At 33.6% G+C, this 17,496-nt stretch overlaps 1 protein-coding gene across 11 annotated transcripts in view; it reads right to left on the bottom strand.

Moving 5' to 3' along the window:
• The window catches only part of Arhgap21 (Rho GTPase activating protein 21), a 137,140-nt gene that overhangs the window by 26,442 nt on the left and 93,202 nt on the right, over nucleotides 1-17,496 (bottom strand). For 8 of the 11 annotated variants that reach the window (XM_078023303.1, XM_078023307.1, XM_078023304.1 and 5 more), the window contains 4 exons: nucleotides 16,521-16,599; nucleotides 13,183-13,237; nucleotides 5,457-5,486; nucleotides 2,274-4,170 (listed from right to left, as the gene is read on the bottom strand). In XM_078023303.1, the coding sequence (XP_077879429.1) occupies nucleotides 2,274-4,170; nucleotides 5,457-5,486; nucleotides 13,183-13,237; nucleotides 16,521-16,599 (2,061 nt within the window). The remainder of the gene's footprint in view (nucleotides 1-2,273; nucleotides 4,171-5,456; nucleotides 5,487-13,182; nucleotides 13,238-16,520; nucleotides 16,600-17,496) is intronic. The other 3 variants (XM_078023311.1, XM_078023308.1, XM_078023309.1) reach the window with 1 other exon arrangement.

Raw genomic sequence — 17,496 nt, 5'->3', positions numbered from 1 at the left:
GAGAATAATTTTATATAATTCAGTAGAATTATCAAAGTTTTGCATAGATTGTGGCAGAATAATCAGTTTCTTGATATAATTTTGTTTTCTATTTCACCTCTGCTAAAAAAGGGTAATCCTACTTCCTCTCCAAATGACATCACAAAAATTTAAGGTATATTAACATTATAATATTAGTTGTTAGGTCAATAATAAACTATAGATTGTAAGAGGAGGCATAGAATCTGTACAAATTGGAAGAAATGATGACTAAAATTATATATGAATTTCAAAAATAGTAACAGCTGGTATATGTATCTGTGTGTGTGTGTGCATATCTTTTTTTTTTTTTTTAACTAAAAATATGGAAACTGAATGACTGGTCCAAAACTCCTGCCATAAAGGACATTCACTGCACATGTCCTGAAAAGTCAATCTACACCTTCTATATCTGTTTAAAATCACTGGGATTTTTCCTTGTCCTTAAAGGAAAAGGAGAATAAAAGCCACTTATAGATTTGTTTTAAATGTGATAAATATTCTTTCTTTTTGCCTTCCAAAGAATATGTTCAGTTTAAGTCAAATGACATGAACTTCAAGTATATAAAGCCAAATTATCTTTTTTTATTTTTAAAACATCATCTCTTTTACCCAGGCTGGCCTCCAACTTCTAGTAGGCTCAACTGATTCCCCTACCTCAACCTCCTGAGCACAATTTTTACTACTCCAATGTCATCTGATTTTAACATTCTTATTATGTAGAAAGAAAATATATTATCTTGATAAGATCTCACAAGCCTATGAAATATAGTCATGGGTGATAGGACTCTTTATATTTTAAAAGGTCATAAAACAATCATTAGCCCTCAGCTGCTTTCTATAAAATATCTATTCTAAATTATATATTAAGTTCCATCTATAACAAGCTTCAAGATTATACTATTCACTGAGCTTGGCCTTAAAGATACCTATGAACATACAATTTTGGTTAAGATTCCCCACAATATTTACAATTTGAATGTATCATAGTTAAAAATTCTAAATTATATGGAATCTTTTCTTTTAAAGTTGATTTAGATAATATAACCTGTTATTCCAATAGCGCAAAAGACTGAAGTTTCTCTAGAAAAGAAAAACCCAGAACTATTGCTCAAAGAGAAGCACATTATACTGTAAAATTATTGTAAACCTATGAGTTACCAGGGGGTGTAGAAGTGTGCCCTGGTGGCAGAGCAAGGGCCCAATGTCATAAAACTCTGAAGGGTGCTCTTTGCAATTCTCTCTCTGTAGCAATGGTACCCTCAGAGTTGTGCTCTGTGATGAAGTGGAATGACGATAGAGCCCCTATCTCTACCATTTAATAGTTTGCTTTTAGGAAAGTTATTTAATCTCTCTACAGCTTAAAAGTTCTCATATATCAATGAAGATAATGATAGCAATGTTTTCAGATTATGTCTTAGAGCTGTACAGTAATTAAGAGAACTTTTTTGGGTTTTTGCTACATATCTAGCCATTATTTCAAAAAAATATTTACTAAGTGAATGCCTTTTCTATGCCAAGCAGTGTTCTAAGGGATTGTGGACATCAAAGTGATCCAGAGATTAAAATTTAAATTTAAAATTTCAGCTTTCATGTACCTTTTATTTTGGTAATACAAAGAAACATGTGATAAAAAGTACAAAATAACCTCTGTGGATATATGTAGGGCACCTATTTTGGATAGATTGGACAGGAAAGACTGTTTGGATAAGGTAATATCTAAGCAAAAGTCCAAAACAAAGGGAGGGAGACAGCCTTGTGATTATCTGTGGAATGTGTTCCAGGGCTGGGAACTGGCAGCATCAGAGACTTGTCGCAGGGCACACTTGGCATGTTCCACAATAGCAAGGAAGCTAGTGTGGCAGCAGATGGGATGCATGGAAGAAGATCAAAACAAGAGATGGAATACTAAGCACTAAAGCTATTCCAACTGTTTTCTGACTCAGGTGAGTCAACATCTGGGTACAACTGGTTTACTGAGTCTCAGGTTCCTGATGGTGGGAATTTGTTTCACCAAAATTAAAGTAAAAAATGGGTATTAAATACAAGGTTTTTTAAAAAAAAGAAAAATTGAAACCAGAAATAATTTTAAGGATAAAAGATGATGGTTCTGGTTGAAGCACAACCTATAAAATTCAGAACACATGTTTTAAAATCACAGTGCAAGATTTCTATACCTGTGGAACTACAAATTATATTTTTCTGATAAGACTTACATAGTTGATGCATTAGCCAATGACTCTAAATGAGCTCACCTATAAATGGGATGGAAGCCAAGGAATCGCCAGGAGGGCTGGTACTTGAGGCCTTCCTTTCCTCCATTCTTTTTATATGGACCTCTCGGCGTGCATCATTCGGCAACCAGCAGGTGGTATCTGACCCAGTATCCTGGTCATTTACTGCTAAGATGTAAGACTGATGCCTTAAAGGCTGTGGTGTTTGGCGACCAGATGGAGGTTTTTCTCTTAGGATGACAGTTTCTTTATTATCTAAAGCATTTGTTTGCTGAAGTTCAGCCTCTTGTAAATTTGGATCTTGATTCCTTTGAATAAGAGAGAGTTCTAAACCTGAAGTGCCCACAGTCTCGCTCTTCTGAAGGCCAGGCTTAACAGAAACTCCAGGTAAAGAGAGGGCCTTCCCAGTCTCCACTTGGTGATCAGGGGTGCTTTCAGCTCTGAACCACGTCTGCTGATTCAATACACTGGTTTGATGCATGTGATTTACAGGTCTTTGGTCTTTGATAGACACCAGTGAGTTCTGGCTGAATGATGGTTTTGTGACATGTGTAGAAGGTGCTTTCAGAGAATTACTCCGGACTTTTACAAGAGGTGACCTGTCTTGTGAAATACCTCGCGGCAGTGACGTTCCACCAGTAGTTTGAATATTCCTGTTGGACTGCGGTGTTTTTAGATCTGATGGAATTTTTTTAAACTTCGACACAGATCCTACTCCTCTACCACTCATTCGCCTATTATCAGAATTAACAACACTTGGAGCCACAGTCAAATTTGAACCTCGAAAAGATTTATGAATTTCTTGTTGCCTGGGCCTTTCATAAATACCTCGTCTATCATCCTGTTCAGTAAACCCACTCCACTTATAAGTCTGTTTTCGCTCCCCATTTGAATCAGGTATTTGACTTTCAGAATTAACATTTTCTAAGGTTTCACCTTGTCCCTCAATGTAATCCCATGAACGAGTTCTATGATTACTGAAACTAACGGGTGGAGATGTCAGTGCGCCTTGAGATGCACTTCTTGGACAATACTTCATTAGCACAGAATCTTCCAGTCTTTCCTGGGAGACACTGCGTTGCCGAATCTGAGCAGACTGGGGCACTCGATCATGAGAGGTGCTTCGGCGTCGTACCTGCAAAGAAGTGCGGGTTGGTACCACCTGGTTATAATCCGTTGTGCTCTGAGATGCTGCTCTTAAACTATCCAATCTTTCTTGAATTGTCCGACAACCTATGTGCAACCGTCTGTTATCAATATACTCCTTGTAAGTTTTATAGTTTTTCCAGTCTATGTGCTGATGGGAATTTGGGGAATAGTGATTAACAGATACAGAAGGAGAATCTACAGCTTGAGATCTACTGCTTGAGATTCCTTCAGATTGTCCACTGTAATTTCCAGATTTAAGTAAAATTCCAGAAGGTTCTAATGACCTAGAACCTGCAGTCTGATGAATAAGATGGGCAGTAGGAATTGATGATGGTGGTGATGTGGTTCTTGACACTATTTTTAAAGGGTTCTGTTCACTTACACCATACCTTACTTCTTCAGTTCTGTGTGAAGGACCTGTATGGTTGTTTCTACTGGATAACAAGTCTACAACCTTCTCAGAAGGCACAATGACAGTCCTTACACTTTCATTGCAAACACACACTGCTGTGTTTGATTTTGCAACATCTGTTGGTGATGGAGGCACTTGTATTTCCATTCTATAAGCCCTGCCAGGTTGTGTCAGGACTGGTGTACTGGTTTGCTGTTTGCTCAATGACGAATCTGTAGGAGATATTTCAACTGGCTGTGCCATGGCTGAAGAGGCAGATGGCAACCAGGGATAGCAAACTGGTGGAGGTTCAGGTATATTACGGGCATTGCCACTATAGGCTTCATTGCCTTTCAGGTAGGCATCTTGAGAATATGCCTGTATGGAAATGAAAGAAAAATATCACTTCAAATTCACAAAACAAGTCCCATGTTTGTAATTCACTATTTTACTTTAATATTTTTCCTTGATCTTGAATGACACTCACTATAGCATGCATGCAAACACAACATGAGAATTCCACAAATCTAGAAAAGAAATTTTCTTGCAGAAATCAAGTAGATTGTAGAATGTGCAACATAGAGGGATTACAATCACTTATTTTCTCAAAAGATGTAAGACAACATCAAATTTTCCCTAAGCAATTAGATATATAGCCATGTTGCTTCTAGAATTCTACTCATTCAAAGCTTTATGATTTTTCAGCAGTCGGCAGGTTAAATGGTCGCCTACTAAATCCCAGCAAAAGGTTCTTTTGCTAGACAGAGGGTGAAAATATTAAAAATCTTAACCAAAAACATTTATTTTAAGCACAATTATCAATAATGAAATATAATTTATTGAAGTGTCTTTTCAATTAGCCATTCCAGAATCCATAATAATCCATTTGATAAATTAAGCCTTTCAACAGCCATACTAAATATTTTAATATTTAAAATAACTGAATATGTATGTTAAAGAAATTAAGCATGTGTAATAAAGGCAAGAAAAACAGGAAAAGGAAATTCATCTTTCTGTTTATAATTTACATTTTTTATTTTAAGTTCATGCAAAGTTATATAAATTTATTTGGTCTCTTATTTATTATAAAAAGACCTTTATTACTAACAGGCAGGCATGCAGCTCAAATTATTTCTTATCAACTATTTATGAATTGCAGTATTTTAAAAAATTTTAAGAACAAGTGAAATTAACTACAGAGACTACAAAACAACTCATCAATGTAACACAGTACTATGTTTAGCATCTGGGAGTTAGGTGTGGTAACATATCTTCCCCTAATCAAAACAAGCTTAACTCAAGACTATCATCATTTTCTGTCTTTGCATTAGACAGCTTGCAAAACTCAAATGCAGCCAATAACATAACACAACATAACATAACATAACATCAAAGTACTAGAGAAAAGAGGATGAGAAACTTAAAAACAATACTGATGCAAACAAATATTATGCTTTTAAACCAGTTATATATAGGATACAAAAGCAAATCAAACAAACATTAAAAAGAAAGAAAACACCATTAAAGCTTTCTGAAAATTAGTAAGATTAACACTATAAAGAGATTTCTCTAAGCAAACTTACAGTTTTAATAGATTGGTTTATTACAAATCTCTAAAAAACATGACTTTAAAAGCAAGGAAATGGCTACTGTGCATTTCTTACCAGAGCTGTGACATCCTTTGTAAATTGTAGCTAGCAGAAAATAGGAAAACATAGCAGAAGCTGCTTACTGATATAAAGACAGAATCATGTTGTCATATTGATGCTAGAAACAGCAAGCTAAAAATACATCTATACTGATTTCTCTGGAAGGTACCAAGAGAGGTAAAGGGCAGTGAAGCATAAAGAATAACTTCAGTATCCTTCTGAGCATCTTTTTCTCAGGCTTTTATCTAGGTCTTATTTGATTGGTCTACCACTCTTGAAGCAAAATACATTTGGTGACGTGCATCCTTAACAGATTTTTTTCTTCAATATGCACTGCTATCTGATCATGTGCTACAAAGGCTTCCCTTCTACACGAGCAACATTGATGCCTCTCATTTCCCCTGAGCTTCTTCCATCTCTGCTATCCAGATGACGAAACGAATGCTCTATTATGCATTTAAAATAGTACAACCTCCTTCTTCCCCAGTAAATCAGAGCATAACCACAAGCTGTCAGCTGACTGCAGCTGCCTTTACACTATGATTTGGGTGAAAAAAGACTGTTTTGTTAAATAAATTTCACTCAGAAATTAAGACTTTTCAACATTGTACCTTTTGTGCTGTTTTACCAGTTTATTAAATGACTTCAAAATATACATACAAATATTACTTCCAGAGTAAAACTTACAATGAGTACTTCAGAACAAAGACTGGAATGCAGTGAGAAATTAAAGCTAGGTATATAAGAAGAAATATACATACCATAACATTTTTACAGCATAAACACCATCTTGCATGAACATGCATCTTTCATCTTGGGTATGTGCATGGACATAACAAGCTTATCTTATATAAGCTGACTGAATATACACCATTGCTTTTCTGTGACAAAAAACTGCCTGAATGAGAGCATCCTGTAGTCTGGTGCAGTATTTCCTGCAGCAGGTTTGTGTAATCTCATTATGTACCACTTGAAAAGAAGGGCAGATCCCTAGAGCCAGTGATGTAGGAGAAGTTGGGAAGCTTCTGGACTTCTCAAAATCTCTATATTAGTATACATTGTGAAACTTGAAGGAAAAGTAGGAACTTATTTACTATAGAACCTATCTATTTCCAAAGGTTTTAAAATGATTAGAATATCCTGCTTGGGAAATGCTGTTGTAGAACTAATAACTTAAAGATACCTCTTTTATTCCAAATTTGTTTTTTTTTTAATTTGGGGAGGAATATTATTTTAGTAATTTTAAATATTACTAAAATATTAAACCACTGAATACTTTTAAAATACATATATTTCAGATATGTATAAGAATCCTGTATAGCAAGTCTAAATGATGAATAGCCTACCTGTAGCCACAGGTCCCAACATCTGAGTAAAGATATAACAAGGGGTCCTTAAATTCATACACATGGACCATACATTAAAAACAAATTAATTAAACAGAACATCTCACATATACGGAACTATTACCTAATATAAGCAAATACAGTTGAGATAATAAAATATGAATTCATTTAAGAACATTGCTAAATTTCCTCATATATTCTCAGTTGATGAACACCAAAAACCTTGTTTATACTATTTACTTTCTTATTTAAAGGCTCTTCATTTTCATATTTGGGGAAAATACTACTCCAAATTACTATCCATGAAGAAATAACAGTGCCCCTCAGGTCACATTGTGGATTAGTATGTGTTATACTGGCATATGGTGACTGGCAGGTCATAGACATTCCTGAGAAAATTCTGGAACATGTATGGCTATTCTGAGGGGTATGGTATATGACAAATTATTTCCCAAATCATATTAGAGAAATAAATCAGGACTATACAATAAGCATCTTAATGAATCCTTTTCTCCATGATACCTCTAAGTGTTCCCCTAGAAAACTACTGGCCTGCTGTAGGCTCCTTCTAGGAAGAAAGCATTCACAGGCGCTTAGACAAATACTGGGTGGGTCATCTGGAATAGAAAACAGAGTGAGGCTCTTTGAGGTGAATATTAAATGCAAATGGTTTCATATTCTGGGAACAGATTTGAAAACTCTGTAACTTGCTCACAGCTGTCAGGTGTTCTCTGTGTCCTTGTTTACAAAGTAACAAATCTTTCATTGAGTCATCATGGTCTGATGGTCAATGTTTTAACTACCCATTGGGAATCTTTGACTTGTCAGTAAGTACCAATTAAATGGCACAAAATATCATTTAAACAAAATAATTATATTCTTTTAAAAAAAAGTATTTCTTTTGTTGCGCATGGTCACAATATCTTTATTTTTTTAATGTGGTGCTCAGGATCAAACCCAGTGCTTCACACATGCTAGGCAACCACTCTACTACTGAGCTACAACCCCAGCCCCAAAGTAATTATATTTTTATATAATGATGTCAAAACCATACTGTGTTATTAAGTTGTCTGAAATGGTATGATCAAACCAGTGTCATTAAGAATTGAATATTCAGGGCTGGGGATATAGCTCAGTTGGTAGAGTGCTTGCCTTGTACGCATAAGGCTCTGGGTTTAATCCCCAGCACCCCCTCCCCCCCCCAAAAAAATCGTATATTCAACTATTAACAAATTTTGGTTTTTACTTTTTAAACCCAATGAATACTTTATAATATGTACATGTGTTTAAAAGATTAACACTTAAGTTTTTCCCCAAATAGAATATGGTTAAAAAAAAAAAAAAGCCAGTTCTTGTCATTTAGCCCCCTTTTCACACCACTTACTACTCCACACCCTGTCTTGAGTTTCCTTTAGCCTTGCACTTAAGTTTTATATTTTGGAGTTTATAGCTTACATTTTAAAATTGAAATCATACCTAATGAAAATAAAATAGCAGAGACTTTTTTGTGCTTATTGCATCCAAAAATCTCTGAACAAAAGCAAAAAGGCGAGGGAGAAATAAGAAAGATGACCCACAGAATTCTTCATTTGGAATCAGAATTGTAAAAAGCATATTAAATAAACTTTTATATTAATAGAATAGTCTGAGTCTTAAATATAGGTACCATGTCAAACAGTAACTAAATATCCTAAAATAATCTTTCAGTTCAGTTTTAAGAGTCACATCAAAATCACTATTATTATATCTATACCATTAAATGGTAAACAAATAAATAACAACAAAAAACCCCAGCAAAATAAAATGCTCTACAGAACAAAGAGGCTGATGAGATTTTTAAAATTCTTGGCTACAGTTCATCTTTAAAAGTTAATTTATTAATTTAATGTCATGAAAAATAAGTGAGAAATAACCATCTGCCTGTTGATATACTAAAATGCAAGTGGCCATGCTACAGTGAAGTACAGAGAGAAAGGAATGGTACAGGTGGGAAGGGACAAACAGAGCCTTGGATGCAGTCCAGAGATGTTGAGTTAGAATTACGGCCCTGACACTAACTAGCAGTGTGACTTAAGGTAAGCCCCCAACCCAGAAACAAATCTGTACTTGATGGCAGCACAACACTGTTGTTGGGAACAGGATTCAGTCTCACACTCACCCAAGTTCAAATCCTAGGAACAATGCTTTCTTCCTTATTCTATTAGACAAGGTATTCAACAGTGTTATTAGCAAAGAACAGCACAGAGCAGGCTAAAAATGCTCTGGCCAAACAACAAACCTACCCAAGAATCTACAGAGTTAACAGAACTGATTAATTTAAACTCTGAGTCCAATGAACCCAATGCTTAACAAAATATCTTGTGTCACACATCAAGAAAAATGCCCAAATCTCATTCTCCTATCACTATCTCATTTATGGAAGGATTTGCTAATGGTCTCTTGTGATGCAATGGATAGCGCCTTGGACTTCTAACCAAACTTGTACTGGCCATTCAAGAAAGGATTGCTGCAATCAGTGCTGTGGTCTGTTTGTGTGGCCCCACATTTCATATTTTGAAAGGTTATCACCTGAGTGGTAAGTGTTAGGAGATGAGGCCTTTGGAAGGAGATCAGGTCATGAGGATGGAGCCCTTATACATGACATTAGCGCTCTTATGAAAGAGGCCCCACACAGCTGCCTTGGCCTTACTTACCACTAAGTAAGACACCATCCCTGAGGAAATATACCCTTACTAGAAACCTTGAGCTTTAAATTTCCCAGCTCTAGAACTGTGAAAAATAAATCTTTGTTGTTTATAAGCCACCCAGCCCATTAAAGGTATTCTGTTATAGCAGCCTGAATTAAGACAACCCCATTCTTTAGGTTACTTGAAGGGTAGTAGCTATTTCATTCATGAGCACTTGATAGCAAAACAAAAACTTTTTGTTCTTTTGGAAATGAAAAAAGAAATATCTTTTATTATGTAGTAATTCCTTAAAACATGAATATATATTTTTATCCCAGTTTAACATAGTATTATAAAATAATTGTCAAATGACTAGACTGTATTATTCTTCATTCTTTTAATCTAGAAAGTATATTGGTTTAAAAAAGCTACTACACACAGAAGTACTATAACCAGCAGTAGTTTAGAAACATAATTATTCTTAATTTTATTTCATACTTTCAACCTTCTATCAATCTATCACTAGATAACTATTTATCTAAATTAGACATTAAACCAAATAAAATTTTCTATGCCACCTCTCAAAGATGAGTTGAGCACTTCTAGAATAATTTGGTTCATACCTCATTTCAGGAAACAAACACCACATACTACCCAACCCTACTGTTGTCCAGGTAAGCACATATAAACTACTATGGGCTTTTCCATGGGTGAATGATTTTTACAGTGGCTGTAAAAAATTCATGTTATTTTTTTCCTTTTACAATGAATATTTACCCTTACAGGGATAGGCACATATATTAAAGTGCATCTTTTGAATATCAATTTAAGATCAGTGTCCTTAAGTACTCCTGAAGGTTCTTAATAAAATATTTTAGCTCAAGAATCTGGGCTAGAGACATAGTACTTCTACATATGGTTTTTTTAAATCCCAAACTCTGTTATATAATAGTTCTAAAAATTGACACTTGTATTTATTCTAGTGAAAAACAGTTTATGCAGAGAAGAAGTTGACATAGCCTAATGTCCTTTGTAGAACAATGTGTAATGTATTAATTATATATATTTATACATATTTATTATATATCTATATGTAATTAATACATACATTCCTTTGGCTTCCTAATAAATTATAGTACATTAAAATATGAATTAAGGCAAGGTTTAAAAACAGACTTTTTGGGCCAGGCACAGTGGCTCACACCTGTAATTCCAGCAGCTGGGGAGGCTGAGGCAGGAGGACTATGAGTGCTAAGCCAGCCTCAGCGAGGCCCTAAGCAACTCAGTGAGACCCTGTCTCTATAAAATACAAAAAAGGGCTGGGGATGTGGCTTAGTGAGTTGAGTGCCCCTGAGTTCAATCTCAGGTACCAAAAAATAAAAACAAAAAACAGAATTTTCTGCACTGGAAACATAGCTCAGTGGTAGAGTGCTTACCTAGCATACCCAAGGCCCTAGTTTCAATCCCTAGTATCACCAGGAAAAAAACCAAAAAACCAAAAACAAAACAAAAACCCTTTTTTTGAGTTTTCTATTATTTTATTAAGGGCACGTGCTTTTACACTTTAATGATTAAAATAATTCAAATAACATGTTTTAAAAGTGAATTTTATGTTACAGTATACCAAAATATTTACTGATGAGCCTTGAAGATCTATATGCTCATGTCAGCTACTACTTTCCCCTATGTTTGTAACAATTGCATTTTTACCTTTATTTTAAATGTACCCATTACAAATAAAATAGAGCAAGACAAAGTAACAATTTCCACTAATCATATCACTAGAAAATTCTTTTTGTTGCATCAAGTGGTTTGCAATTTTCTATCTACTGCACAATGGGTTACATTGGAATTCTGCATTTAATTCGTTCCTTAGAAATTCAGTATAATGTCATACATTCTAGAAACAAGCTCTTCTTTCTAAAAGGCATCTAACCAATGCTTTTACCTTGGCAAGGAAAGAGTGGATTAAAGATGAGAAATCAGTTCAGTTTGAGAAGTCAAGTCTGTCTTCAAGTTTTCAAATTTCAAGGCTGAATCAAGGTATAGCCTTCACTACATTAATACATTACCTTCTAGTACTTTGTAAAGAAAGGATTAGAGGAACATCCTGTTTCTAGTCTAATGACTCACAACCATTGGTTTCAATGGCTGCTGCTCTAATACCATATTGAATTATCAGGGTGGGTAATCTGTAACTATCTATGTGCCTAAGAAAATTGCTGCAGACAGCTGCAACTTCTTCCCTTCCTTCCTTTATTTATTTATTTATAGTTGTAGATGGGCACAATACTGCTATTTTATTTATTTGTTTATTTATATATTTCTTTAGATGTTGATGGACCTTTATTATTTTATTTTATTTATATGTGGTACTGAGAAACGAGCCCAGGGCCTCACACATGCTAGGCATTGTGCTCTTACCACTAAGCCACAACTCCAGCTCCACTATTTTATTTTTTTATGTGGTGCTGAGGATGGAACCCAATGCCTTACACATGCTAGGGAAGCACTCTACTACTGAGCTAAATCCACAACCCCATGCACCTTCCTTCTTGAGCCTCCCCAATTCCACAGAACTGTGTACTTCAGAAAGGTAATCTGTTACCAGCAATAAGTCATTTCTATGTAAAATCAACACCCCTTGAAAACACTGTGTTGATCTCCAGAGATTTCAGTTTATTATATTTTACATGTCATGAATAATGAGAATCAAGGATCCACATGAGCAACTTTTTTGTAAACAAAAAATTATACAGAAGATTATTTAGGACTTTTTTTTAGCTAAGTTCAAACTAAGTTCCCTATTTTTGTTTTATTTGCTCTTTTTAGTTACACATGATAGTAGAATCTATTTTGATATTTATTCCTTAATTTGGTAATAAGAAAAATAAGCAATAATAAGTTATAAGAAATAGAAATAAGTAATAAGAAAAAACTCAATTATTCACACACACAAAAAAAGAATTTTAAAAAATACTTCAGTGTCCATTCCTATTTCCTAGATCTACTGGAGGTCAGTATGTTATTTAAAGTGCTTTCCTCAGTGTACTTTACTACAAAGTGAATCAAAAGAAAATATGTTTTGCATGAAATTTATATTTTTATCACCTTAAATTTACTTTCAGAAATACTGAAGCTAAATAAAGGAGTTAAGTATTCCAATGCATTTCTTCCTTACATAAAAATCAGAAAAACATGTTTCACATACATAATTTCATTTCTCCTAGCATAGCATATATTTTCCTTAAGTTATACATCCAATTCACTGTGGCCAATACTTCTAATGGAATGAATTGATACTCTTAACAAAACTGCTTGGTAATTTTAAACAGTGATAGTTATTATAACATTAGGAAATGGCTTTCATAAAATTTCTGTGCTTGTATGTTTTTTAAAAATCTAATTCCTATGGATATGCACTTGCACTCTGACATTTGGCTTTTGTTCAAAGCATTACCTAGATATAATGCTGGTCTCATCCTGAAGGACAACATTGAGAGTTCACTGTGAAATCAATATCACTCAATTCTCTTGTCACTTAATTGCAAATAATTGACTAGTATTTTTTTGTTTTTACAAAATGTAAAGAAATTTATACTCTGCTAAATAAAACTGGAGGACTTTTTTCTATAATCTTTTTTAAAAATGTAATCCACCTTCATCTCAAAACTATTTATTAACATTTCTGACTATAAACAATTCATACTTGAATAGATAAAAACTTACCACTTGGAGAATATCTTCATCTTTTGGCATAACACTAAGTTCCAATGTTGTATCACTGAAATTGAATATATACAAATACTATTTTAGGGGAGGTGGAAATGTATACAAAAGACTTAAAAGAAAAAAGAGTTAACTAAGAAATATATTTTAAATTGTTTCAGAGTTTAATTATTTTTTAATTTTTACTTTTCCAGATTGTATCACTAGAACAAAAATAAGTCATTTCTATATAGGAAAAATAATGTACAAAAAAGGGTGCACTGCCATATGTCTGTACTACTCATCAAGTGTTCTTTATAATGTGCTTCAAATTTAGAAATACAGCATTACTTGTTATTTATTATTTTATTCAAGTCATAAAGAAATTAAGAGATTTTTATCAGTCTATTATCAAGTTAAAACTTGTTAAAATAGGGGCTGGGATTGTGGCTCAGTGGTAGAGAACTTGCCTTGCAAGTGTGAGGAACTGGGTTTGATTCTCAGCACCACAAATAAATAAATAAATAAATGTCCATCAACAACTTAAAAAAAAAAAAAACTTGTTAAAATAAAATAACTAAAGAACCCTCAAATTTAACTATTTGTGTGTATGTGTGGTCCTGTGGACTGAACCAAGGACCTTCAGCAAGCGAAGCATACGCTCTACCACCTCTAGGCTCTCAAATATAACACTTTAAGCAATACTAAACATTCTGATTTTAAATATTGCCTCTTGGCTTCATAAATGAAGCAAATCAGTTCACCATTGCAACTACTGAAATGATTCATTTTTAATAACTATAATAATATCTCAACTGTTTGCTTTCATGCTGTGATTTAATTTTAGAATCTTTTCAGGAAAAGCTCAAAGCCTTATTTATTTTTGTGCTATAAAATTTCTGTTAAACACGATAGAGAAGTTTCGCTAGCTTTAAAAATGTTGAAAGGAGGATGAAAGTGTAGCTCAGTGGTAGTGCACTTGCCTAGCATGTGCAAGACTCTGGGTTTTATCCCAGCACCACAAAAGGGATAAATTAAATGGAATCCCATGATCCGGAATTATGTTTAGATACAACAAGGACAGTGGTGCTATCTCCACCAAGTGCTTCAATAGCTAATCTAATAAAAATCATATTTTCCCCCAATATAATTGGAAGATTAATGGTGGGGGACACAGTAAATCTAAAATTAATCCATCTCTTTTGGATAGGTTTAAAACATTATTTTTAGGATCATAAATGTTGGGAGAATGGTATAACAATGAGAACCATAGGTTCTAATAAATTTAACTAGTAAAAGATGGAGGTACTTGTATTTCAATATTCAGAGTTGGCAGAAAATACACACAGTTTTAAAAAATTCTCATGCAAGGAGATTTGCTACCAACTGTAGATAAAGAAATAAAACTTTTTAAAAGAAAATAAGATCATTGAAAAAGTGTTTCCCTAATTTTTAAATTAATTTTATTGCAAAAAAAATTAAAAGACTATCATTTCAAAGTATTATTACTCTGAAAGATCTACACCAGTAACAATGGGATTATGTGCATTTTAAAGAAAACAAAGATTACTTGGGAAAATAATATTTTTAAAGAAGAGATATTAACAAATACACTTAAAAATCCTTAAATTATAGACTGACAAAATATTATTGTATTTATGAATGATCTCAATTATGAGGAAAATAAAATGCCTCTCATAGAGGCCTTAAATTCACCACCAACATTAAGAGGCAAGATTTAAAGAGTTGTTTACTCTAAGAATCTCATTAAATATTAAAAACATTAAAGAGAATACTCTGAGATCAATTAATCATGATCATGTCATTTAATTTTAAATTCAAAAATGACAATTTCTTAGGACATTACCATAAATAATTTAGATTATAGCATGAATTGCTTTAGACGTGGCTAGAGGAGCTTGAAAAAAAATTTAGAAAATAAAACCTTCAATCAAGCTGTAGACAGTTGAGTCTGACAAGAACCATTAAATATCCAAAAGTTATGGTATTTGAATATGAAAAGACCTCTTAGAATAGAGTGGTGATCTGAATATTGGACCCAGATTCATGGCCTATTCTTATCTTTAAAATTTTTATTTTTTTGTGGTTGTAGATAGTTTATTTTTATGTGGTGCTAAGTATAGAACCCAGTGCCTCATGCATGTTAAGCAAGCACTCTACCACTGAGTGACAACCCTAGCTCTTATGACCCAGTACTGACAGAAACTCAATTATAGCGACCTCTTTGGCTTTTCATTTCTTCACTTGTAATTTAAAATTTAATGGGTAAAAGAAACAGAGTACATTCAACTCCACTATTTTTGAGGCCTAAAAATATGTATTTACCTTTATAACTCAAAATTCTATCATTCTACAGATTATGGCAAACGAACTAAAAAAGGAATGTCTTGCTCTGTTGTTTACAACAAATGAATAAATTTAAGCCAAAAAGATTATTCAAAAAGATATCAGTAAGATAAATTATTTTTTTAAAATATCTTTTTAGTTGTAGTTGACACAATATCTTTATCTTATTTATTTATTTTTTTGTGGTGCTGAGGATCAAACCTAGGTATGTATCAAACCTCATACATGCTAGGCAAGTGCTCTACCACTGAACTAAAACCCCAGCCCAAGACATATTAATTTTAATAAAACATATGAAAATTAAAGTATCTTAGTAATAGGTTTTAAAAATCAACTGGGTATTTCTTTTTTTTTCAATTTTTTTTTGTTGTTGTTGCACATGGACACAATGCCTTTAATTTGTTTATTTATTTTTATGTGGTGCTGAGGTTTGAACCCAGTGCCTCACACATGCTAGGCAAGTGCTCTACCAGGGAGCCATAACCCCAGCCCAACTAGGTATTTCTTTACAGTTACTTTAAACAAATTATATATTTGCCACTTCAAAAAAAAATTGGAAATTTACAGTAAATCTAAAATGTGTGCCTCTCAGAATCTAAAAGGATTTAAAAAAAATTTTTTTTTAGTTGTAGGTGGACACAATGCCTTTATTTTTATTCATTTAGTTTTATGTGGTGCTGAGGGTCGAACCCAGTGCCTCACCTGCACTAGGCAAGCACTCTACCTCTGAGCCACAATCCCAGCCCCGTCAGAATCTAAAAGGATTTTAATCACAAATCTGACAAATTTGCCAAAGCAAAGCCACCTATTAAGTTATCCTTAGGTAGGTAATACTTGACAACTTTCAAATATATTATCTACTACAAAGCAAAGTTCCAATTGCCATGTCATCCAATTCCTTACAGGAATATGAGGCTATTAAATCTGCTTGCTACTGATTTATAAAATCCGTCTTTGGCCAAAATAAATCAATTCATTTTCAAGAATCTTACCTGTTCTGAATTAGAGCAATTACTTGGGAATAGGTCTTTCCAATAACACTTTCTCCATTGACTTTTATAATTCGGTCACCTTCAAAGAGGAATAAAATGACACATGAGGAAGTCTTAAAGAAAGTCACTTTAGAATTATTTTAAAATATTTCTTCATCTTCCCCATCCCGCCACCCCGAGTGCTGAGGACTGAACTTGGGACCTTGCACATGCTAGGTGCTCTACCCAGATCTCCCAGGGCTGCATCCCAGCCCTGAAAATGTCCTTATTTTTCATATATCTCTGTTCATATATTTTAAAGTACCTTTTACAAAAATGAATCTAAATATATTCAGCTACTTATGAAATATAGCCACATTCTAATAAGAGTTCTTGACACTGATGAATTTAGAAAATTCAAAAGGTAGAGTCACCATGTATCACAGCTACACTACTAATATCCCCGTCGGTTTTGTTTTCAGAGTTATGTAACTACTAGTTATCTCTCCGGTTACACTGTCATATCTGATAGAGAACATTACTCAACAGTTTCAAAAAATTGGTGATTTTTATTTCATCAGTGTCCTCAAATTTTAGTACAGCTGATTTTCTTTTACTATTCTTTTGATCTATATATGATTTATTGATTTGTCTGTACTATAAAACTAAAATATGTATTCACATGCTTTTTGACTCTCTATATTAATTTGTTCTTCATTTTAATGGCGAAAAAGACTATATTACTTTAAAAAAACCCAGAGGAAAAAAAAAAGGAAAGAGAGATAAAGGACAAGGAGAGAAAGGACAGAGGAAAATAGGGGGAAAAAATTACTCTGTGTTTCTCAACGATCTTACTTCATCTTCTCTATCTTATGACACTGACAATATCATAGAAGTTACATTCTATATAATGGAATACCATATGAACACTAACATACATATCAATTAGGCTTACTTTGAGTATGATAAGGATAATTAAGATTTACATTAACACTGT

The sequence above is a fragment of the Ictidomys tridecemlineatus genome, chromosome 10, assembly GCF_052094955.1.
Source record: "Ictidomys tridecemlineatus isolate mIctTri1 chromosome 10, mIctTri1.hap1, whole genome shotgun sequence".
Lineage (NCBI taxonomy): Eukaryota > Metazoa > Chordata > Mammalia > Rodentia > Sciuridae > Ictidomys > Ictidomys tridecemlineatus.
This window is presented reverse-complemented; position numbering and strand designations above follow the sequence as displayed.